The sequence below is a fragment of the Numida meleagris genome, chromosome 5, assembly GCF_002078875.1.
Source record: "Numida meleagris isolate 19003 breed g44 Domestic line chromosome 5, NumMel1.0, whole genome shotgun sequence".
NCBI classification, from domain to species: Eukaryota; Metazoa; Chordata; class Aves; order Galliformes; family Numididae; genus Numida; species Numida meleagris.
The window spans coordinates 18945436-18969797 of record NC_034413.1 but is presented as its reverse complement, the minus strand read 5'-3'; the positions used below and the strand labels follow the sequence as shown (position 1 = coordinate 18969797).

Genomic DNA, 24362 nt, shown 5'->3' with positions numbered 1-24362 from the left:
TTAGAGCCTTTGTTGTCCCTAAAACATCAGAATAAGGCTGCTCTCATGCTTCCCACCCTCCAGCTGAACCTACTTACCCTCAGCAAGGCCACTCCACCTGCTGCTATTAGAGATTCCAGGTGGGGTGTAGCTGGGGCTGCTCCCTTCTTGGCTTCTTGCAAGTAGCCTTAATGCTAGCAGTAGTAGTTACGACTGCATGGTGATCCTCTGAAGGAGAAATTTGAAATTATTATTTAATAATGGTTAAAGGTTGTGTGGAGGAAACGGACCTGGGGGTATTAGTCGATGCTCAGCTGAGCATGAGCCAGCAGTGTGCCCAGGTGGCCAAGAAGGCCAATGGCATCCTGGCTTGTATCAGAAATAGTGTTGCCAGTAGGAGTAGGGAAGTCATTGTCCCTCTGTACTCAGCACTGGTGAGGCCCCACCTCGAGTACTGTGTCCAGTTTTGGGCCCCTCACTGCAAGAAAGACATTGAGGCCCTGGAGCAAGTTCAGAGGAGGGCGACAAAGCTCGTGAGGGGTCTGGAGCACAGGACTTATGAGGAGCAGCTGAGGGAGCTGGGATTGTTCAGTCTGGAGAAGAGGAGGCTCAGGGGAGACCTTATCACTTTCTATAACTACCTGAAGGGAGGTTGTAGTGAGCTGGGGGTCGGCCTCTTCTCTCTTGTAATTAGTGACAGGACGAGGGGGAATGGCCTCAAGTTGTGCCAGGGGAGATTTAGGCTGGACATTAGGAAACACTACTTTTCTGGAAGAGTGGTCAGGCACTGGAACGGGCTGCCCAGGGAGGTGGTGGAGTCACTGTCCCTGGAGGTATTCAAGAAACATTTAGACATAGCGTTGAGAGACATGGTTTAGTGGGGTTATTGGTGGTAGGTGGGTGGTTGGACTAGGTGATCTTGTAGGTCTTTTCCAACCTAGCTAATTCTATGATTCTAATAGGAGACCTTTTCATCAGCTTTGGAATAGCGCTGCTGCTGTTGTTTAACCTAATCCCTGTCTCCTCCTGTAAAGTAAGCTCTTGTGGGACTGAAGTATGTTCCAGTGTAAAACTCACTAACCTCCAATAGGAGCTTTGCTTTAGAGATTGCTTCTGTTATTGGAAATCCTGGAAAACCAGAGTAATCCTACTCAGTTGTGAAGAGGTAATTGTGCTCAAGGGGGTGCACGGAATCAGTGAACAATAGTTTAAAGAAAACAAGATGACTTTTTGTATGTATCAAATCTGAGAGAACGGGGAATCTTGAGGGACTTGGGAAAGTAAAGCCTTAGTGGGTAAGGGGAGCCCCACATGTGTAAAGTCCGTTGTTAGAAAAGCAAATCAAGAATTGAAAAAAGATAGATGAACTTTTCTTGGAAGCACGACAGGTTTAAATGCGTATCTCGCCAAAACTTGAGTTAGGCAGAGGCTTCAGCTGGAGTTCTACTTCGGAGCCCTTTGTGCTATGCTCTGGGTGCCACGGTCTCAGCTCAAGCAGTGTCAGGGCAGGATTTTGGACTCCAATCAGGGAAATGCCTTGATGGTAGGAGAATGGTGAAGTAGAGAGGGCCTGGCAGAGCCATGGGCCAGATCTGGCTGTGTGAGTGACACGGAGGAATACTCTGTTCAGCTGTGCAGAAGAGAAGGTTTTGTATTTAGTGTCTGAGAATGCAAGGCACGCACTGTAAACAATGTAGGCAACAGGTCACAAGGCGATTTGGTTAATCAGCCTGCCATTGTGATGTAGTTCATTTTGCTCCTTTCATCCAGAACACACTCAGTGCTTTAAAGAAATTCTGAATTAAGTTAAGTACAAAGTCTTTCTAATGAGCAGTTCAGAAAACACAGCTGGTACATTCCTGAATTCCTTAAGGTCAGCCTCAGATCTGAGACTTCTGCGATGAAGGTGCAGGTTGCTCAAAGGACATTTCAGTCTTGATCAGGAGTCCTTCAACAGGAGTTCTGGCTCATGAACCTGTCCCATCTGCTAGGCAGCCAGGGCTACCTGGTGTCCTCCAGCCTCTGAATTTCCAGCTGTAAAAACTTGACAGTGATGAATCAAACTGACCAACTTTCTGGTAATCTTGTGTTCTCCAAATTCTGAATATGCATTCAGCCATGGTTTTCAGAATGAAGTTTAAAAACACAGCAACTCCAGCCAAAATCTCACAAGCTCACTCTGTTCACTTTTCTTATTCTCTATTTACAAGTAACACCAAGACTACTCACAGGCTTTAAAGACAAAGTTGTGCAGGTGGTACTCATTACCACGCCGCCAGGAGGAGCACTCCTGTGAGATGATTTTGAGCATCAGTGTTTCACACAGGACTTGTAACCTGTAGCCCTTAACTCTGAGCAGAGAAGCTGCTCTGATAGCATTCATGCAGAGTGATGGCAGATAATGGCATCTTCAGGTTAAGTGATGTCACCATCACTTTTGTTTAACCCTTAGGAGATTAGCTATACTTTACATTCATTTTGGAGTGTTCTGCAGTGGTAGGAGTAGCTAGGTCAGGGAATAGGAAATAACTTGGAGCACTTCTAAGGACTCCAAACGGTGCCTTCTGCTGAAACTCCTCCTCCCATTCAGTGGATCTGCGTTGTTTTGTCCTGCTAGGGAAGCGTTCTGGCATGGCAGGGGTAGGCAGTCCAGCACAGCATGTCAAACACCACAGTTTTTTGGAGAACAGGTGCATCGAGGCAGCAGTACTTTGGCTAGTTCTCTGCAAGATTGTTCTCAGATCTCCAGCCTTTGGACCATGCCAAAACACCACACAGTAACGGTCAGATACAGCTCTGAGGGCTACCCGTTACAGTGGCGCATTGCCATGGTAAGGAGACCTTTAGGCTGAGCTGCGTGTCCTAGAGCCTGCCAGTCAGCACCACGCAGGGAGCTGCAAGGAAGGACTACTTCCTCTGCTACTGTGCAGAAGCTGTACAAACCTCTCACTGTTTCAGCCCATTTGGGTGACTTGTGAGGAAATGCCACTAGCATGAGAGTGGGGAAGCAGGAGAGAGAGGGTCTGCTTGCAGGGAGCGGGGATTTCTCTCCTCTCCCTGGGCCTGAGGTCCCTGCTTCTCCAAAGGGAGAAGGGCTCAGGAAGGAGCAGCCTCCTGTCTGCTCTTGCTTGCCATGCCTCCCTGTACATTCCCGGGCTTTTGCTCCCCTCTAATGGCCAAAGAGGCCCTTGTTGCAGACAATGCTCTCATGGGCTCTGGTGCCAGAGGTGCCTGTGTGCCAGATCTAAGCTGCAGGCGGACTCGTTTCACATCAGCGTTGCAGGGTTATGTGGACGTCAGCTGAGCGTTAGCCTAACTCCCAGGGTGATTTCTCCAGCATCTTCTGTTGCTGTGGGCTGTGGAAGGACAGCAGGATCAAACTGATGATAGATAAGAAATTAGATTTGAGGGAGTTTCAGGGATTAATTTTCAGTGTTCTCTGCCAATGACTGCATGCGGTGCATGCTGCTGATCTGACATGCCTTGCATTCACTCTGCCTTCCTGGAATATTTAAGAGAGAGCTAGATCCTGGTTTACTCTAAAATGTGGCAACTTCAGAGGTCTGTATGAAATGTATAATTTCTGTTCACCTTGGGTAACTTATGGATTTAATCTATGAAGATGAAATAATAATTTAAGCTGAGCACCTGAGAATCCTTCACAACCAAGTGCAAAGCTATGTGTAGTTACTTATAATGGTCCTAACTGTATGTTTCTTCCTCTTGAGCTCTGAACGAATCTGTATTTACCAAAAATCCTACTGAATTGTCCTACTGAGTATTTTATCAAGACAATACACAAGTCTGAAGTTTTTATTTGTTTTGGTGAGGGTGTTTGGAAGACGGGACTGTGTCAAGCTCCTCCGCTGTTTCTTGGATTTCTGAGCAGTTTTGTCCCAACAGAATCCTGTGCCTTAACAGTGTACAGCTCAAGCTGCTTTTATAACAGATTGGAAAACCTAGACAAGGAAGACAGACTGCAGGAGCAGCACTGGGAAAAAAGAAGCAGTGGCACCAGTGTCCTACTTTCTGGGAGCTGGGATGATGGCACAAGGCAATTAAATCTGTTGGGTTGCGATTGCTTCCAGCTAATAAATACTAATAATCTGGTCCTGCCATGCTTATGCAAATAATTTTATTGTTGGTTTTAATCCTTGGCAGAATGCACATGCATTGGTTTTTTTGGAGATCTCTGGTTCTTAGCTGAATTAGCACTATTCCATACTATGTTCAACAAGCACTTCAAGTCTTTGGATCTTGAGTGCAATCACACAACATGTGTGGGACTACCTGGACTTCAGTAAAACCTTTGACTCTGTTTCCCACAGTATTTTCCCGGAGAAGTGGGTGTCCCGTGGCTTGGACAGGTAATAAAAACTGGCTGGAAGGCTGGGCCCAGAGGGTGGTGGTGAATGGAGTTAAATCCAGCTGCCGACCAGTCACAAGTGGTGGTCCCCAGGTGTCAGTATTGGGGCCAGCACTGTTTAATATTTTTAGTGATGATCTGGACAAGGGGATTGAGTGTACCCTCAGGAAGTTTGCAGGTGACACCAAGTTGGGGGGGAAGTGTCAATCTGCCTTGGAGTAGGAAGGTCCTGTGGAGGGATCTGGAGAGGCTGGATCAATGGCCTGGGGCCAGTTGTATGAGCTTCAGCAAGACCAAGTGCCAGGTCCTGCACTTTGGTCACAACAACCCTATGCAATGCTACAGGCTTGGGGCAGAGTGCCTGGAAAGCTGCTCAGAGGAAAAGCAGTGCTACTTGGGAGTGCTAATTGACAGCCGGCTGAACATGAGCCAGCAGTGCGCCCAGGTAGCCAAGAAGGCCAATGGCATCCTGGCTTGTATCAGAAAGAGTGTAGGTGATCATACCCCTCTACTCAGCTCTGGTGAGGTCACACCTTGAGTACTGTGTTCAGTTTTGGGCTCCTCACTGCAAGGAAGATATCAAGGCCCTGGAGCGTGTTCAGAGAAGGGCAAAGAAGCTGTGAAGGGTCTGGAGCAAGTGTTATGGGGAGCGGCTGAGGGAACTGGAGTTGTTTAATCTGCAGAAGAGGAGGCTCAAGGGAGACCTTATCATTCTCTACATTTCCCTGAAAGGAGGTTGTGGTGAGGTGGGGGTCGACCTCTTCTCCCAGGTAACAGTTGATAGGATGAGAGGGAATGGCCTCAAGTTGTGCCAGGGGAGGTTCAGGTTGGATATTAAGAAAAAACTCAGAAAGAGTGGCAATGCACAGGCTGCCCAGGGAAGTGGTGGAGTCAACATCCCTGGAGGTGTTCAAGAAAGTGGAGATGTGGCACTGAGGAACATGGTTAGTGGGCACGTGGGGATGGGTTGATGGTTGGACTAGAAGATTTAGAGGTCTTTTCCAACCTTAATGATTCTATGGTTACTGAAAACATACAACAGGACCGGATCTGGTAATGTTCCCTCTTCAGCTCAAAGGCAAGCTACTTAGGAAATGAACTACCACAGCACTCACACCTCCACTAAGGACGGCTGAGATCACTGCTACCAGAGGGAAAGGATGGCAGCACCCGACCCAGGCAGCTTCTCAGAGTGGCCGATGCGCAGCATGGAAAGTAGGGCTGGAGGGGCTCTGGCATGGGCCCTGCTTTGCAGTGAATTGATGCACAGTGTTCTCTGCTGTGTCCTTGCAGTTCACGCAAGAAGAAGATTTTTTTCTGTGCAAACTGTAACGCAGCCCTCTTCAACAAATAAATAAAAATTAGTAGATTTTGACCAGGGCTGCTAAAGATGGGAGTGCAGGAAAACTCAGCAGAGAGTTGCAGCTTGGTTCTGCCAAGGGCACAAAGAGGAGAAGGACGGAAAGAGAGCAAGGGGGTGAGGGGGGATGGGACCCTGCAACAGGTGTTTTCCTTCAGGGTATGGCAAAACCACTGCTGATCAGAAACTTATAAACTGGCTTTCCTGAAGTAACTTGCAAGTCCTTTGGAAAGAGGGGAGTAAGTCAGGGTGGTGCAAAATGAACCAGAGGATTTTCATTCTTGTGCCTGGCTCTTTCTGCCCAATAGGATAGAAAGCAAATGTCTCATCCAGACAAAAGTTTGCCTCTGTTTGAAGAAGCAGCTGTGTTTTTTTTCCTACCAAAACCTTATTTTGGACCTTCCTGTAGAAAAGACTGACTTTTCTGCCCAGCTGTTCTCTAGAAGTGTTACAGCCACCTCCATATTGAAGTAGGCTTGAAACTTCTTAACAAGTCCACAGTGGTTTGTGTCTTCTAAGAAAAGGCAGAATATTTCCTACTATTTAATGGAGCCTCGTTTGGAGGTGAAATGATTCTGATCTTACCTTGGAGTTTCCAGTTCAGGGAAGAAGGCATTTGAACCAGGAAGATGGTGCTCAGCTCTGGTCTACTAAGCCTTGAGAAGTGGGCAAGTGGCATGTGGCTGGGATGAAGCGACCAGTGAGAAGCAAGTCCTTTATCAGACCCACCTGTTAGCCTCCCCAGTGCACATGGTTGGTTCTGGTATCTCCATGGGTTTCAAGCAAGACCTGAGCATCTTTTTAACTGAGCAAATTTTCGCAAGTGCTTTGTTATCCAAAGTCCACTTCCAGCCATGGTAATGATGATCTCTTAATTGAGAAGAGACAAAAAGAAAACAGTCGATACATGGGCAGGGAGGAGGAGGAAGAAGAGGAGGTGGGGGTAACAACAGAGAGGAGGATAGTGCACATATTTTAGAGCATATGGTTGTCCAAGATACTGATAGTCCAAGCACTGATCGAGCGCTGCTCTTTCCTGTTACATGCCTCTGGGCATGAGGTCGTGAGCAGAAGCTGATGACAACAGCTCGGCAGGGAGCAGCTTCATCCAGTGCCCTGAACTCTGCAGCACAGCAGCATTATGCATGGCAGCTAACTGCAGTGATTTAGAAACAACAGCTCTTGAAAGCAGGAAACAGCTGACCAGAAGGACTGGTTTTGGGCATATTCTTGGACAGACAAATAATGGATTGCAAGTTCTGTGGATGCAACAGATTGAAATCTAGCAAGCCCTCCAGAGCAACAGATGTAACCTGATTTTAAACCTGCTGAGCAAATGCTCCATCTTGGCAACTTAGAGGTTTTAAATTATGTTCTAGTTTTCAGGTGGGGGTCTAAGAAACTGTGAAGATTTTGAGTGTCTGGCAGAGAGAAGAGGGCTCAGGTTCCCCGGAGCTGCGTGTCTGTGTGGCGTTCGACTGCAAGTGCCTCCAGTGGGGTGTGCGCATGGCACAGAGCTGAGTGCCCGGTGGCCGCCCCAGTGACGCGTGTCCAGGTGGAAGTTTTGGGGGAAGCACAGGAGCCCAAAGGAGCAGCGCCTGGAGGCACAGCGAGGCGTGCTGTGTTCAGCGCACTATGGTTACTAACCCCGAAACCTAAATGCAGACCCCAGACCGCAGGCTGCCAGCAGGCCCACCCCACCCCGCGCCGCCGAGCAGCCCCAGGCGACCACTGCCGGGCGGGGGCGGTGCCGGGGCGGTGCCGGGGCGGTGCCGGGGCGGTCCCGGGGCGGTCCCGGGGCGGTGCCGGGGCGGTGCCGGGGCGGTGCCCGGGTTGGGCCGGGCGCTGGCGGCTGCGGGACCTTGCGGCGCCGCGCTGGGCTTTAACCTGTCGGTGCTAGCGGACATGGAGCACAGCTTCAACGAGCAGGAAGCGATCGGTTGGATGCGGGAGAATTGGTGAGCGCTGGGCGCGACGCCATGGGGAAGCGGCTGGGACGGACCTCGGCGGCCGTGCGGGGATGGGGCAGAGCAGCTGGGACTGGTGGGAGGGCTGGAAGAAGAAAGTGGAAAGTATGGCCCGAAACTACTGGGGAAGGGGCTGGCCTGCGTTGGAAGCTGTCCCTATCTGATCGCGCTGAGGTGTGAGAATGAAAAACGTCTGCTAGCGCAAGCTCCTGTGTTCTCACTGAGACTGAATCCCTAAACCTGCACCAAACTGCTGCTGTTGAGTAACTTGGTGCCTGTGCCGTCAGCCTGATTAGTTAAGCTTGTTCCTCAAGAATATCCCCCAGGGACTTGGTGTCATAAACGTTATTTGATGTGCAATTGCTCTCCTGGCTTCAAAGAAGACGTTGGAGAGCAGCATCCTTTCCTTGCCTGGAGCTCTTGTTTAAGCTATTTCTTCTTGTGTTTGGAAGACTTGCTTTGCCCACCCATGCACATGCATTCACACAGAAGCCAGCTGAGCAATAAAGAAATAGGCTCAGTTCAGTTGCATCTTGTCCCGAAACTGTCTCTACCTTTTGAAGAGTGAGGGGCAGATCTCGCTTGCTTTTCTCATTGCTGCCCACAGTTTTCTTGCCCTCGTAGCGCCTTTAATAAATGCACCACCTCAGTGTTTCCCTTTCATTGTAGGGGAAACCCCAGCAAGTTGCCTTCTTTCTTCCATCCTTTGACTGGTTCGCTGTACTTTCCTCAGAGCCTGTCCGCATTACGCTCGTTACACTTTTACAAGTGGTATCTCCCAGCCATGAGGAGCCCGGTGCAGCTGTGGCTTGTGGGAGGGGCCTGGGTGGGGACGGCTCGCTAGATGCCCGAGGAGACAGGCTGGCGTGCAGTGAACAGGGGCAGCTGGGAGAGGACAAGCCCGGACCTTCTGTGAGGAGAGCTGGGAGCCTCAGCTACTTGCCGGTTTCATCTCTAGTGCTGCTGCGGGGAGGATGGCTTGCCAGCGGGTTTGCTGGCTGGGGCTAGGCTCCCGAGCCCATGGGCTGGAGTTTCTTAGGACGAAGACCACCAGAGAACGTGCCCTGCTCCTAGGAGGAAAGGGCTGGAAGGACAGGGTGGAAGCCCAGGGACCCTTCACTGAAGCCCCATGGTGCTGAGACCCCACTCGGGCCGAAGTCAGGTCACTCTGCAGCTTAGTTAAGCAGTGGCTTATGCTCCTGTGATGCCTGAGGCCAAACTAGGTGGTGCTTTCCTCTTCATCTTTGCCCCAGTGTAACAATTGCAGGATTAACTCTTGCAGATGTGTACCAGCTCTTTGCTAAGGACTAGATTTTAAAGAGGGTTGATTATGTAATGGTTCCTGGAGGAGTTGCAGATCTTCTTTGCCCTCTTGCGTTTTCCTGGCAGGCAGTTGGAAAGGCTGCCAAACCTGCTCCTGCAGGGCAGTCAAGGGCTTGGTTTTGTATTGGGCCATCAGAATCTGCCGCTTACCCTGCGTGTGAGAGTTGGGCTGTTAGGGCTGTGTTTCAGCTCCAGGTCTGCTGCTCTCCTCGGTTCTCTTCCTGCTGCTTTTTCGTCCCATTATATGGCGGATTCCACAGTGGTACAGCCCTGCTCCACCTCTGTACTGCACCTTATTCCTTTGCACAATGCACAGGTGCACAGAGAAACCAAACCTGCTCAGGATCCTGCTTGCAGGCTGACGTGTCCTTGTCCTGTGAGGTCCTGCAGAGACCTGCCTGGTGGAAAAGCTCCTGTTCTCCCCTGGTTCTCCCAGGTTTTCTCCTCGCTCACTGCCAGGAGATGCTTCTTGTGACCAAACCCAACTTTAACACGAGGATGGGCGACATTTTATTCCTTTCTTTTATTTCTTGTTGAGAGCTCTGCTGGGGCCACAGAACCCCGCTGCAAAGAGGAGCTCAGCCTGGCTCTTTCCCTGACTGCTCCTTCTCTTCTTGCAGGCATAAGTCCTTCCTTTTTGCTGTAGCTTATATGATTCTGATCTTTGGACTCCAGTATTTCATGAAGGAGCAGAGAGGTTACAAGCTGCGCACACCACTTGCCCTCTGGTCCCTGGGGCTGGCCTTGTTCAGGTAAGAATTTTCAGCCTGGCACTACCTGACAAGTTCTAGCTCTGATTTGTTTATTTTATTTTGCCATGCAAGAAATAAAGATTGGTCTAAAATACTTGGTTTTAAATGGTTGAGTTTTTTGGTACTTGTTTCCTACAGTGACCATGAGAAAGTTACAGTCTGTACTATGTAATTAAGTAGGCAGACTTCACATTTCCAACATTGCCCTCATTTCCACACATCTTCAGCTTGGTGGGGGAGCACAAAGCAAGCCCACTGCCTTGCTGGACACTAACTGTGGAGGAGCACCTCTGGCTTTGAGCACAGGTTGGCTTGGAGTGACCGCTCGCGGTCAGTTTGGAGATGTCATGGAATGTGCAAGCTGATAGCAAAGAAGCTTTTTGAGTGTGGACTGGACACAGCTTTCAGAACTCCTCTGGTTTTCTTGCAGTGCCGTTGGGACCCATCGCACCTGGAAGCACATGGTCTCCATCCTGACTACTAAGGGATTTAAACAGTCAGTGTGCAATCAAGCCTTTTATGTTGACCCCATCTGCAAGCTTTGGGTCTATTTATTTACACTGAGCAAAGTCTTGGAACTAGGTGAGTCTGAAACCTCTTCTTCCGCAATGTGTTCAGAACTCCTTGCTTTTACAAGCAGGCTTTTCTTCGCATGTCTCTGTCTGGATGTTATTCAGAGAACAGGACTGTCTTGCCTGGCATGTTGCTTATACTTTTCTTGCTTCCTGTTTCTCAACCCAGGTGATAGGTTGTCTCTCTTCAGGGATACATCCTGATGTTCTTGGGCTGGTTGGACCCTCTCAAGCCAGCAGGCTTTTCTGCTGTGGGAAGGCAGCAGCAGGCAGGGGAGTGCTGGGGCACTTGTGCAGCCCCATGGGGTTTTCTCTCATTGAAACTGCAAGAGCTTTCCTTCCTAGAGCAGGAGCCTGTTGGAGTGTTTATGGCAACACTTTAATTGGCAAGGGTCGAGTCTGTTAGGAGCAGAAGTGCTTGCAGCAACACACAGAGAGGTTGAAGGTGTCAGCAGGAAGTTCATTCCCTGTGAACCACAGGTGCCTTCCTGGGCAAATTTGACATGAAACTAGTGTTGGTGGGCCCAAGCCAGGTAATGGCTTTAGCGTTACAGCTCTCATTCTGCCTCACCTGAAGGCTTGCACAAGTACAGTGATTTGCCTGACTGATGATGCACCTCTCCTCCAACCAAGGTGACACCGTGTTCATCGTTCTCCGGAAACAGAAGCTCATATTCCTCCACTGGTACCACCACATTCTCACGCTCATCTATGCCTGGTACTGCTACAAGGATATGCTGTCCGGTGGCAGCTGGTTCATCACCCTAAACTTCACTGTCCATACGGTCATGTATTCCTACTACACCGTGCGAGCAGCGGGCTTTCGGTTACCCCTCTGCATTGCCATGACAATCACTCTTTCACAGATTCTGCAGATGGCCATAGGTGTGATAGTGTGCATCTTGCTCATCTTCTGGATGGAGGATGAGGACTGCCTTTGCACTTGGTCAGGCGTTTCCTTTTCATTCCTAATGTACCTCAGTTATCTGGTGCTCTTCTGTAACTTCTTCTCCAAGTCTTACCTGACGAGCACTCAGAAATCGAAGGGAGAATAAAACCGGGGAGGAAGGAGGAGGAGGCTGGGAGGGAGGGAGGGAGGGGAGGGAAAGGGGGACTTTTCATTTCTGGGTGGAGCTCAGGCACCTGATGGGATAGGGGGTGATGAAGGTCCCTGTGGATGAAAGCCCTCAGGTTAGCTTATGCGTTGGCCTTTGGCCAGTCTCCCTCCCAGTGGGGTCTTGCCAGAGTGAGGCATGGGTTGTCATGTGCAATCCAAGGAGGTGGGAGGCAGTCAGAGCTGGGGCTTCCTTTGGACCAGCTCCTGGCCCATATGATGCTGCCTAGTTTGGGGCTCACTCTGTTAAAGTAGAGAGGGAAGGAACCATGCTCTAGCTCATCTACTGTCTTTCTCAGTTCTGTTCGTGATAAAGACCCGTCTCTGCTGATACAAGGGCAGTGAGTGGCTGCGAGTCTTCTCTCCCCAGCTGTTTGCAGAGCACAGAACCTACCACTGTAAAGCAGCACAGACCTCTGGGCTGAGCCCGGGTTAATGCCTTACCCAATCTGCTATGAACGCTTGGCGTGCTGACACAGGTTCAAACATCGCCTCCCGTAAGGCTGCACCTGGAATCACGCAGTGAATCTCTCAAACGTTAGCGGCTGTTACCATGAAAGCGCTGAGCAGTGTGACCAGGACGGCTGCTGCCTGGGCTCTGAGCAAGGCCGGCTCTGCCCACCTGCAGCCAGGCGTTGCTGCGGCCCTACCAAGGGGCAGCCCCACGGGTGAGAGGCGGAAGGGTCTGAGAACTCCTCTCTGGGTGCACTGGAAATGGCAACGGTGATGCCTGAAAATGACTAGAATAAACGCTGTTGTGTGCGGGTTTGCTGATTTGACGCCTTTGTTCTGAGCGGTGGGGGAAGCACTACTTTCCCCTTGTATCCTGCGTGCTTAGCCACAGCACGGCTCCCGCCGGGCTCCGTCTCTCTGTGGGGTGTTTCCACCGCCGCCCGCGCAGGCCGCGGGGCGGGACGCGCCCGCTGCGCTGGTGGGAGCAGCCGCTAGGTGACACCACCTCACCTGCTTCCGCAGGTGGCCTCGTACCCCGGCGTGCAGCCCGGATGGCAGCGGCACGGGGACGGGGACGGCTCCTCGGCTCCGTCCCCTCCTCGCGGCCCGCTGCCCCCGTGCACAACAGCTGCCCTCACCGTGGAAGGACTCTGCCCTTGCTGGCTCGTGGCACCAGCGCGCCTCGCACCTGGCTCAGCAGTCCCAGAGAAGCCCCGAGTGTTTCACGCGCACTGCAAAAAGAGCCGAGAGGAAATGGGTGGCACGAGCCACGCCAGCAAGCAGAGCCTGGACAAGGTAATCTGCTTTGCTCCCGTGGCAGGTAAGGATGTGGGGAAGGAGAACCCTGGCTGCCATTTAAGTGGATTTTTTAAGGCTTCTGATGCTGTGTCACATTCTAGGCTCTCGAGAGAGCTTTAAAGCGTGATGTAGGTGGGATGTTGGGTGGGGGCAAAACCACTGGATAACTGTACCCAGAGAGTTATCTGTGGTTTGCTGCCAAAGGAAGAGTTACGCTGAGTGAACTTCAGGGACATCAATCCCAAGGCTGTTTTTGTTCAACACTTCCATTAACGATCTGGATGATGAAGGAGAACGTGTGTGTGCTGCATCTGCAGACTGGGAAGTGTCCAGTGACAGGCCTGTAGAAGAAGCAGGGTCCTGCTAGAACACACCTGCTTGGGCAGCAGCACGAAAGACACAGCTAGGGAAGTGCAGAGGGGCTGAGCACTGGAGCTCGGCTGCACCAGGAAAGCAGGTGGCATCGGGAAGGCAGGGGACCTCTCCGAGGGCTCACTGCTGCCAATTTCATCACTTTGTTATTTGATTTTGTCCATCTCTGATGTCTGCAAATTTTATGGTTTTTCTTTTTTTTTTTTTTTTTCCCCCAGGGTGCATCTGTTATTTGGTGCCATCATACAAAGTGCTTTCAGTTCAGAGTTGGTGTGTGGCTGCTGCTGGGTCTGGTCACTGTGTAGTGCTGCACCTCTGACTGCACAGAGGTGCTTCTGGCTTTGCTGTGTTCCCACTCGCACTCAGGTCAGTGTGTGCGTGGTGGTGGGGGTTCTGGAAGTGCAGGGAAGGGGCAGCTGTGGGAAGGGCATGGTGCCTTGGTGTAGGACTGGAGAGAGCTGTGGCAGCAGCTGGCTGTGACTATCAGTGGGGGCTAGGTGCAGCTGGGGGGCAGGGTCAGCTGAGGAGAGGAAATGAGAGGAGTTGGGCTTCTGCTCCTTCTTTGGGAGGAGAGCCAGGGCAGGCAGGGGAGTCAGTGTGAGAGCACAATGTGTGTGCATGGTGGGGAGGCTGCAGGGTGAAAGCTGCAGTGTGGAGGCACGGAAGCATCAACAGTATCACTGGCATCCAGCAGCAAGGTAAGAGCTCAGTCTTGTCTTGGATGTGCTATGTGCTTTAGATGTTGATGCTCAGTCCTTGCTTGTTGATGCTTGCTTGCTTGCAGGTGGAATTGTGCTTCTAGCAGTAGCTGTTTCAGTGCAGGGTTCCTTATTTTGGTTTAGCTCAGAGCAAAGCATAGTTTAGCTATAGCGTTGTTGGGCTGGCATCTGTGACTGCTTTCAGCATCTGTTCACCAATACCTTCAGCAGCAGCTGCTCCCTGTGGAGCAGGCTATGGTAAAGACGAAGTGGTTTACGTGCTGTGCAAAAGGGACTACGCTCCTTGTCTACTAGCAAGGATCCCTTCCTAGCAGAGTTTGCTTCCTCTCTGCATGCTGGCAATGTTGCAGAAACCTGATTTGCCCCAGTTTTGCCTGTCCCACTCACCCACGCAGGATGGTTTGTCTTGCTGACGTATCAGGGTTGTGCTTGCCCCTGAAGTATGTGCCCCATGCAGAAGGAGGCTGCACTGAGTGGGGACATCCCACTACACATAGCTTTCTTCAGTCCTCGGAGAGCCCCACTGTGTCCCGCTGCATTGGCAGAAGCCACATGTCCTGTTGTGCATGCACCTCCCAGGAGAGCAGCTCTGTTTCGCAGCTTTCCCAAAAGGAACAGCACAGGGCCAGGCAAGCCGAGCAGGTGGCTGCAGCCCCTCCTGGAGGTGCTGTTTGGAGCCAGGAGTGCTGCAGGGTCTCAGAGGCACTGTCCCCATGCAGCGTGATGGGGAATCCTTAGCACGGAGTGCTCAGCCTGCACACACCTGCGGCTTGGACTTGATACTGATGCTTGCTTTTTGAATCTTTAGTCATAGAGTCGTGCTCTCAATAACCAGGCAGGCAGGAGCCTTAGAGGGACTGTGCCAACTTTTATTTTATTTCCTTTTTTTGAAATGGGATTTGAGGAAGGGATGGAGATGTGCAAGGGGGAGCTGATTGTTGCAGAAGGGGATGCTTTAGATGTATACTGGCAAAGTTATTCCTGTCTGACTGGAAATGAGTGGAGCAGTGAAGCATGGCAGGCAGCACACCACCTTGGTGGTCACGCTTGCTTTATGGGGTTTTTGTTTTTAAGGTCTACTTCACAGGTTACTTCCTGTACAAAACAAAAAGGTGTATTTTAATATATAGGTCTATATATATGTATGTGTATATATATAGGTATATATGCACACACATATTTTATATCCTTACAACTCTCAGTTCTTAAAGGCTTCAAGTCTGAAAGGCCATGCCTATAGATGCACTTTCACGGGAAGCCAATCAACCAAGACCACGACTGGCTGCCTGATAAGTAGGTGGGCGAGATGTTCTGCCATCTCTCCACACAAACCTTGTGTGTGTGGAGAGAAGGAAGGGGTTGGCCAAGCACTGGAGAGAAGCCTCATGTCACCCCATCCCTGCATCCCTCTGTGGTGGCACCCGGCTGTGCTAGGGAGGGGGACTGGAGGGCCAGGCTGAAATATGCTGAGCTCAGCTTCTCACAGGCAGGGCACGCTGCCTGCTGGGCTCCTGCTTCCCCACGGGGCTTCCAGCAGACTGTTTTGGTTTCCTTACCAACGGGGAGGGTAAGTGTAAGTGTTTGGTGGCCAGGAAGGGAGAGGGGTTGGGAGGGGAAAGACAGTCAAAATTCACCATACGATAGTTAGACAAATCTTCATAGAGGTCCATCTGCCTGCTTGCCGCACGCTCTTGCTCTCTCATGCTCTTTTGCTCTCTCTCGCTTCCACTCTCACTCTGCAGGATGTACGCTGTTGTAGGGCTAAAGGTCTCCTTGTGTCAGGCTAAGGTCAAGTCCCCAGTCAGCAGAGAGCAGCACTTCATACAGGCCTGTCCACGGCATATTGGCAAGGGCTCAGGTTGGAAGCTGCCGTCTGCACCGCTGGGTAGGTGAAGTTGGCGTGCTGCTTGGCCTTCAGCCTCAGGCTTGCCAGGCTGGAGTTGCACGTGTCCCTGTACATGTAGGGGCTGGCTGTGGAGGCATAAGGACAGGCACTGGATGAGACGGCGGAGTTGAGGCTTGGGCTGTTCAGGTTGTTGATGTTTCCCAGGTTGTTGAGGCTGGAGGCCGGGACGCCAGTCACTGCAGAAGGGACCATGGACGAAGGCATGGTCATCGAGGCGATGGAGCTGGGTGGGGAGAACATGGGCTGGGAGGAGAGGGGGCTGACGTTCATGGAGTTGAAGAATGGGAAGCTCTTGGCAGAGAGCGGGCTGGTGGCGAGCCCTTTGGTGGCCCAGTTGTTGTAGGAATAGCTAGAATACACGTCGTCATAGGGCTGCATCAGTCCATTGAACTGGGCTCCAAAGCTGTTCTTGCAGAGCTCAGCCTGCTGGTTCCTCTCCCGTTTCCTCCACTTAGCCCTGCGATTTTTGAACCAGACCTGTAAGAGAGGAGAGATGCGGAGAGTCGCTCTGGGCTGTCCCTTGGCCTGTTTACCCAGCACAAGAGTGGATAAAGGGCTGGGTCTGTACCCAGGGAGACTGGGCATCTAGAAGGTGCTGCAGTGAGGTGTCTGGGCTGCAGGATCATCTCATGGGGTGTCACCACTTCGATCAAAACCCAAGCATGGCACTTAGAGTGCACAGAATAACACTAGGTGTTTGAGGCCACTTAAAGGTGGTGCCCATGGCTTACTGCAGGCACCTGGTCCTACACCACTGTGAGGATGCTGATGCCAGACAGTAGTGCTGGTCCTGTACAAGTGGTATATTCAGGAACTGCCTCAGGAAGCCTTTCTGGTCTCTGCTGTAGCTTTGACTCGTGGACCCCGGGCACTGCAGCTGCACTGTGTTTGTTTGGCATTAACTGGTGGAGGAGATCAAGGAGTAAGCAGGGGCCTGGCCCAGGTTTGGTTCTGGCTTGCTCCAAAGGGCAGAAGTCTGCGTCTGTGTCCCGATACAGGCTAACAGACAGCTTCTTCTGCTGCCTGCCTTCTGTGTGTTGCCTGACCCACTGTGCTTAATGAACAAATGCCTTTTTTATGGGGGGGGAAAGGGAGGAAAGCTGAGACTGTATTTCCAAGTATGCACAGCTGAGGAGCAGGGGATGGGAGCAAAATGTTCAGGGGTGCAGCTGGAGCCTGCTCAGTTGAGGAAACAGCCTCTCTCGCTTTGATTTCACCTCAGTATCAGCTAGGGGAATGCTAGAAGTCTGTCTTCTAACAGGAAAATCTGTTAGTATTGGAGGGACTCAAACAATATAACTTCCAAAGCATGGAAGCTGCTGGAAGGCTATTCATGGTGCTGCTAACTCATAATTCTAGCAGCAGAGAGAAGCTCTCATTCCAGCTGGAGCCCTGCCATGCTGTGCCTGTGACAGCAGAGTGGCTGGGGAGCCCCAGAGGGTGCCCTCCGGTGAGGCTGGGGATGATGGCACCACCAGGAAGGGGTCTGGTGGGCCGGGGCAGCTGTCTGGGGAATCTCTGTGAGGCAGAGTCTGGGCTCTGGATACCCCTGTACCGCTGCAAGCTTGTGCTTGGGGAGGAAGGAGCAGCGAGTGGGTGAATGTGAATATGTCAGACCTCAGCTGGAGTTTTTGGTGAGGTTCTTTCAAGGTGGGGAAATGTTCCTGTGCCCCTTATTTGGGGACAACTTGGTGGCTTGTGTGACAGCCGGTTTCCTGCCCCAGAGGAGTGTGCATAGGGCCGCAGTCCTACCCTCACTCGTGCCTCTGTCAGGTTGGTCCAGACTGCGATCTCCTCCCTGGTGCTCATATCCGGGTAGCGGTTCCTCTGGAACGTGGCTTCCAGCTCCTGGAGCTGCTGGCTGGTGAAGTGAGTCCGCTGCCTCCGCTGCTTCTTCTTGAGCGAGCCGTCCTCAGGGTTGGAGTCGTCTGTCTGGTTTTGCTGGGACTTCTCGGTATCTGTATGCGAAACAAAGATGGGGAGATCCTCTGAGTTAACGTGGGGGCTTGTTGTGTTTGGGGAGCCCCTCACAGCCTGCCCTCGTATGACTGCTGCCTGGATGGGCACAGCCCTTGGGCTTCCTCTGTCTCTCTGACGATGGGTGGTGGTGGCAGAACTTTCCCAGGCCAGCTATTTCTTACTGTGCTGAAATCTTTCTGCCTAAGGCTCCCTGTAGAAAAAATTGAAAGGAAATTGTCATTCATGATGCAACTAAAGATCAAATAGCGTTTTTGCAGAGAAGTGGTTGGGGAAAGGCAGGTTGCCAGTGATGGCAAGTTAAGGCTCTTAAATTAGCCAAACCCAAGGAACAGACTTTTTTTTCCCTTTCCCCTTGTCCCTCCCGGTATTTTTTTTACTTAGGAACACTTATTTTTAAATTTAAAAAGTAGGAAAAGGCTTCCTTTAGATCTTCCCTTAAATTATTCCAGCACCTCCTGTCCTCTCATCCCAGTCTTCCCACTTGGAGCTCCCCATCCAAACGACTGAGTCTTTGTTTTGCCCTTCTGGTGAGTGCCCTGAAACTATCGGTGTCTGTGCATATGTGTAAGCTCAAAGTACAGCTCAGCTCTACCGTCACCGGGTGCAGAGCTCAGTGTGCCGGCCTGTGCTGAGCTGGGATGGAGGTGAGCAGCTCGGCCATGCCAAGTGCCTCCCTGTGTCACAGCCCGCACCTTGCAAGCAAACTTGCACAAAGAAAGTTCTCCATTTTCAGATGTCGCAGCTGAGCCTGTCGGCAGTGAATGGAGGAAAACTGCAGCTGCTGTCTTGAAAAAAAGTTTCTGCTGGGAGACAAGACAGGTTGCCATAGAAGAGAATTCTTCCAGGGGAAATGAATCGCTAGTGATGTTCACCTCCGCCTTATTCTGGTCGAGGAGCAGGGTGAGATAATTCCAACTGAAAACTTGGTTTTCAGCAGGGAGGAGAGGTGCTATTCTCCAGTTGGAAATATCAGCAAAACCAAATTGAGATTATTGCAAACAATGGCAGAACTATTGTGTTTGGGAGAAGAATCTTTTTAAAAATCCTGCCTGGCATCGCTCCACTGGGTTTCAGATGAAAAGGACTTTTTGTTTGGTTGTGCTTTTTTAAGTGGGAGCTGGTTTAAAAGCTTTAAAGTTCAGGAAAAAAAAAATCCTAACATGGAATTGTCCTGTGCAGCCTCTGAAAATGTAGGAGGGCAAGGAAACAGGAGCCTGGAATACACCCAGGTGAGAAGAAAGGGATCTTCACTCCAATGCGTGTGCCTTTCAAAAGTAAGTCCTGTAAAAGCCAAATGGAAGAGAGAAACCCTAAGAGAGAGTCTGAAAAGCAGCTGATCATGTAGTCTGTTAGCTCAGAAACCTCTCCTGTTGCTTCTGGGAAAGCCCTGCTTCCCTGTGCCTGCCTTCCTCTGAGGGAGCTGCAGGGGTCCCAGGGTGAGTGTGTCTAATGGTGCCCACCTCTTGTGGGGGAGAGCACACACTGGGCACACGTTGCAAAGACTGAAGCAATGCAGAGTTCCTGTATGCTCCCTGCTCTCCACCTGCAGGGCTGTGGCATGTTTAATGCTTATGTTGGATATACAGGAACTCCAGGTACGTTGTAATGCAAGCTGCCTGGGAAGGCACGATCTCCTCTTCCCAGTGCCAGCGTGCAGCAGAGTTCCCAGCTGGGCTGGACCACAATGAGGACTTTCAAAGTGCACCCTTGAAACAGAAGGCATAGGACTGGAAAGTGGACCTGTAGGGGCTGGCTGTAGTCTCGTGGTGCTCTCCTCACTACCATGAGCATCCTCATATGGGAATACCACATTCAGCAGGACTGCTGGAAGTTCTTGGTTTTTTATTTTCATTTTATTTTGAATAGCAATTATTGCCAAAGGGATAAGTCTGATTTCTCTAGCTCAGTGCTCAAAGCCAGTGTTGGAAGAGGGAGACTCCTGCATTGCTCATCTCCAAAGCACATTAAAAAGGAAGTGATGGCACCATGTTTGAGCTAGTTATTGGGAATAGCTCAGTACAGATGAAGGGACAACATTTGGTTTGTTTGCTCATCTGCTAAGTCTGGGTTAATTAAAAGCTTGATGCATGCATGGGATATGTTCCCACAGGAACCCTTATCTGTGGGTTTCCAAAGAGGCTGCTGCCAAATAGCTGTGCCCAAAACAAGAGTTCCTGCTGAGAGCTGCCCTTCTTCCCACAGGGAGAAATTACACCCAAAGGGAATGACAACAGAGTAAAACTACCAGCTAATGGCCTAATGGGCTGTGTCTTGGTGGAAGAGTTAAGCAAGCACCTTGTATTCATCTCCTCCATGCCCTCTGGGGCTGGGCTTTCTCTAAATCCTGTGAAGCCTAGGCAGCTGCAGTAAACCTGCCTCTGAGTCTGGAAAAACCTCTGCAACTATGCCTCCCTCTTGGTGTCCTTTCTGGTTCTGCACCTGCTGCCTTTGGCTCTTCCTGAGCATTGCTTGTGGGGACTGTTGTCTTCGTTTCTGCTGCTTCTCCAGGCAGGGAAAAGTGGGTGCTGCGGTGGGGACCTCATGGGAAGGAAGGTCCCTGTGGGCTGCCCTGGGTCCCTACCGAGGAGCTGGCTATGGAATACATCCCTGCCTTGCTCTCCTGCCTGATAAGATCTAACAGGAGGGGCTGCTGCAAACACTCAGCACCATCAGAGGATGAGGAGAACCTTGGAGAGCTAAAACAGACCAGGTTTCCGCCTCATTCCCCACCATCCCTTGCTCTGCAGATGAAGGAAGTGGAGCCCAGGGTAAGTAGGGCTGCCTGGTGAGAGTGCAGGAGGCAGAAGCCCCCGCACGTAGGTAATGCCAGCACATAGCCGCCTCCCTCAGATGCTTTATTTCCAGCCTGTTTAATACAGCAAGGAGTGACGTAGTCAGGCACCCGGCATTTATTGTTGACCTAAAATAGGCTGTGGAATACATCCCGTGCACATCGCCCACTCAGTGAAACTCCTGCAGTCATAGCTGGAATTAGCTGCTCATGCCTAATGGAAAAAAAGTCTGCTCCCCAGTTGGCAGTTTTGTGCGGGGAGCAGGGTTCGACTGGGAAGCGACTTGGATGGAGGCACACTGTGTGTCCCAGCAGCTGACGAGGAGCCGCCAAGCTTGGGGATGTGCCCAACTAAGGTACGCATGCAGTAGGGAATTCAGTGGCTGGATTCTCTGACCATAGTTATTCTGGTGCAGCACCCTCCATGATGCTCGCTCCAGGGAATTTTAATCTGCATCATTACGCTGATTAGCTTGTGTGTGCGGGTGAGCCCAGAGGCTTTACACGGGGAGCAGCAGGCTGTCCCCAGCTCTCAGCTCCCCTTGCACAGGGAACTTTGCATTGTGTCCCTTTGGCTGCACCTAAGTTCAGCCTGGGGTTAACCCAAAGCATGGAAAGTTTCCACCTGGACACTTGGGCAGCTCATGCTGCACAGTGATGCTTGTCCCACGCCTCCTCCTGCTCTCTTTCCACCCTGCACCTTGGGTGCTGCCCACCAGGACCACGGGGCCTTGCACTCACCGCTATGGTCCTGCCCCTTGCAGCTGTGCTCGTGCTGGGGGGTGCCAGAATCCGAGAGGGACAGGGCTGGGCTGCGAGCCTCTGCGTCTGCCAGCAGGTTGAAATCCATGGGGCAGGAATGGGTGGCTGCAGAGGAGGAATCTGAAAAAGAAGGCATGGGGTGGTTAGGGAGATGGACCTGTGCTCATGACATCTTCCCATCCACGTGAAAAGGGATTGGCCAACCCCTGAGGAGAGACCTAGGGAAAGCTGAGGATCCCTGTGTGATCCTTGGACCCCCTCTGGGTTTCCTGGCTGGAAAATGGAGATGCCAGGCTTTCTGCTGAGCTCCCCTGTAAATCAAAGATCATCTAGTGACACTTCTATTTGCAGCCTTCAGAGAAAGAGCCTCCAATTTATAGGTGACATTCAGACTGAAATAGCAACGCCGGAGCATGCTGTGTAACGGAGATCTGAGGAAGTGGTCCTTGGCCAGCCAAGGACTGTTAGCACCTTCCCCAGACATCCCGCTCTCCCAGCCTCCCTCTGCAGCTTCCTCAGGCCCTCCCTCACCTCCCAGCAAGCTGCTCAGGCACAGGCAGCGCCCAGGGCCCCAAGGCACTCCTGAAACCATGGGCATGGACAGACAGACGTACACATGCAGAAAACTGCAGAGCACCAGGAGGAAGGCACGCTGAACTGCACAGAGGCTGCCACAAGCTCTGTCACTGCAAGTGGAATCCTTTCGGGTAAATGAGGACCTTTGGAGCCTGAATTAACATGGGAGTCGCATTACATGCCCTTGGGTGCCTGGGGACAAGCACTGGCTCCTCTCAGCCAAAGGCTCCCCAATGCTGTCTGTGCCCACGGGCTGCCCTGACAGCATCCGAGTTGGGAGTTGCCCCCAGCTTCCACTGCTGTGGCTTCTCGACCGCCCTTTTACATCGTTCTTTGTCCCAGGGTCAATTATTCTGTCCTGTTCTTTGGGCTCTCCAGGCCGATGCTGCCTGCAAGCTGCTCTCTGTTGTACTGCACTGGGTGCTCACAGAGGCAGGTGGGAAGTGTTAGGTGCTAGCAGCCCAGCCCTGTCACCTGGGCAAGTGAGCTGGCCCCACATAAGCCCTGAAGTCTGGCTTTCAGCTCACGATCCTGCTGCATGTGGCACGATGATCACCAATGGATGTGCTGGTTTGATGGTTCCTGAAGGCCTGGAGAAGAGCAGCAGCCCCTCACGCTGACATGTCACAGATGCTGACCCAGCGTGGCTGCTGGGACCAGGCACTCAGGATTCTCAAACAAGGCCACGGGCGGCTGTGGAGACAGAATGGCTGGTGGAGGGCTGCACGGCCCCTCGAGCCCACGCGTGCCAAGACCAAAGTGAGCAAAGATGGCATTTCGGCTGGGCTGTGCGAGCGCTTAAACATGTAAACAGGAGATTAATAACAGAGCTGTCACACCTCCTTTGGAGCTGGATGACAGTGACTAAGAATGTATTTTCAGAGCTGTCTGCAGCCTCCTGTCACTCTGAGCAGGGCTGCTGCTGGGGCCTTGGTGAGGCCAGACTGTACCTGCAAAGTACTCGCAGGCCATGGGGAGGCTGGAAGCTGGTGCTCACCCTGCTAGCGTCTGCTGGGGGCTGTGGCAGTGAGACCCTCAGCATTTCCTCTTGCTTCCTGGAGCTCCCCCTTCCCACCCCTCCTGAACCTCAGTGCTGGCCCCAACACACTCTGAGACAGTATCTCAACAGGGACACAGTGCCAGTTTCCCAGAGCTCTGCCTGCTGCAGGTGTTTCATCTTGGGTCAGGGAGCAGCAGCTCCATGCTTGCCACGGGGGTGGTGTCTCACTTCCCCCAGCCTTTGGTGACCTTTGGTGGCTGCAGACCATGTACACACAGCCCTGTTGCTTTCTGCCCTGTGTACGTATACAGCATGATGTGATGGGGCTGTGTTTTCTTTAATACCTTTGCAGGGAGTAGGGGGAGTCCATCTGCTGCTGATATTGCCACGGCTTTTAGCACTGCTCTTGGAATTATGCAGAAACGCGCAGTGAATTAATTCCCTGGATTAAGTCTTGATTAAGATGTGTGTCACTTTGCTGTCTCAGAATTTATTAAGAGCCCTTCTTGAGGTGGCAGCAGATGGAATTTCTGCCCAATGTTTGTAGATGATAATTTCCCCTCTTCTACAGCCATTTGCATATGATTGCATCTGTCAAGCACAATTTCCTCTCTTTGAGGGCTTGACTCCATGGTGGACCAGATTTAAGGAGGAATTCAGCCTCCTGCCTCACTCTATGTGCAGGACAGCATCCTCCACATGGGATCCTGTGTGCCTGGAGTCTTGTGCTCATCTTGCATAGGTTTCATCTGTGTGAACTGGAGGTACGAAGCCAGGAGAGGAGCATCTTACAGCTGGTTGTGTGGAGGTGTAAATGACAATATGAGACACCAGGTTTGGGGTAAGCCAGCCCCAGTATTTAGGACTAGGCACACTGTGCAGGTGGCCTGCTGCAGGGATGTGCTGCAGAATCAGGCTAACACTGGCTCTAAAGCATGGTCCACGCTCAGGCTGAAACTAGCGCTTCTGACTCAGGAGCAAGTTTGCTCTTTGAACTGAACTTAAAACTAGGAGAGTTTCAGAGAGGAAAATTTGAATGTGTGTCATTGCATACCCACTGCACACACCCTACGTGGTGGCATCAAGTGGGGCCCTCCCATCTTGCTGTGGGAACAGCAAACAGAAGGGATTGGGATCTGCTCAGCGTGGCCATGGAGGGCTGCTGTGGGCTGAGTCCCACACCTGTGTTCACCAGGGCCAGAACCTCCGCCAGCACAAAGCCTGTAGGTATAACAGATGATACAGCTCTTTTGGATTTAATTAAAGGAGCTTTCTTCCACACTGGCTAGATCTTCCTATAGGCAGAGACATTAAGAGAGTCGATGCTAAACCTTTCTGGCATTTCTACCAAATTGTTTGTCTGCTTTCAGGGAGCTGCTGGAATTGGCACCTCAGAAGTGTCTTTGGATAGCATCAGATTTATTGACTCCATCTGCACCTTCATCTCTCTCACCTTCTGAACTATTCCATTAGGAGTGCATTCTGCACTTGTACCCTAGAGCCAGGCTTGCTCAGAGCTTTCAGTTTTGTAAAATAACCCATGACCCCAGCCTGCTCTGTAGCTCCTTCCAT

The 24362-nt window shown here is 51.6% G+C and overlaps 2 protein-coding genes across 2 annotated transcripts; one reads left to right on the top strand and one right to left on the bottom strand.

Moving 5' to 3' along the window:
• Positions 7529–11391, top strand: ELOVL3 (ELOVL fatty acid elongase 3). The gene is made up of 4 exons (XM_021399717.1): positions 7529–7663; positions 9616–9747; positions 10178–10329; positions 10953–11391. Exons 1-4 carry the CDS (start codon positions 7611–7613, stop codon positions 11372–11374), a joined length of 759 nt encoding a protein of 252 aa, XP_021255392.1. The 5' UTR covers positions 7529–7610; the 3' UTR covers positions 11375–11391.
• Positions 13785–21372, bottom strand: PITX3 (paired like homeodomain 3). The gene is made up of 3 exons (XM_021399042.1): positions 21194–21372; positions 17434–17639; positions 13785–16158 (listed from the first exon to the last, which is right to left on the bottom strand). Exons 1-3 carry the CDS (start codon positions 21348–21350, stop codon positions 15595–15597), a joined length of 927 nt encoding a protein of 308 aa, XP_021254717.1. The 5' UTR covers positions 21351–21372; the 3' UTR covers positions 13785–15594.

Coding starts and splice junctions, on each gene's coding strand:
- ELOVL3 (XM_021399717.1), top strand. CDS start 7,611: ATGGAGCACAGCTTCAACGAGCAGGAAGCGATCGGTTGGATGCGGGAG. Junction 9,748..10,177: donor CTGGGGCTGGCCTTGTTCAG/GTAAGAATTTTC, acceptor GTTTTCTTGCAG/TGCCGTTGGGACCCATCGCA. Junction 10,330..10,952: donor GAGCAAAGTCTTGGAACTAG/GTGAGTCTGAAA, acceptor CCTCCAACCAAG/GTGACACCGTGTTCATCGTT.
- PITX3 (XM_021399042.1), bottom strand. CDS start 21,350: ATGCCTTCTTTTTCAGATTCCTCCTCTGCAGCCACCCATTCCTGCCCC. Junction 17,640..21,193: donor CAAGGGGCAGGACCATAGCG/GTGAGTGCAAGG, acceptor TTTCGCATACAG/ATACCGAGAAGTCCCAGCAA. Junction 16,159..17,433: donor TGACAGAGGCACGAGTGAGG/GTAGGACTGCGG, acceptor CCTCTCTTACAG/GTCTGGTTCAAAAATCGCAG.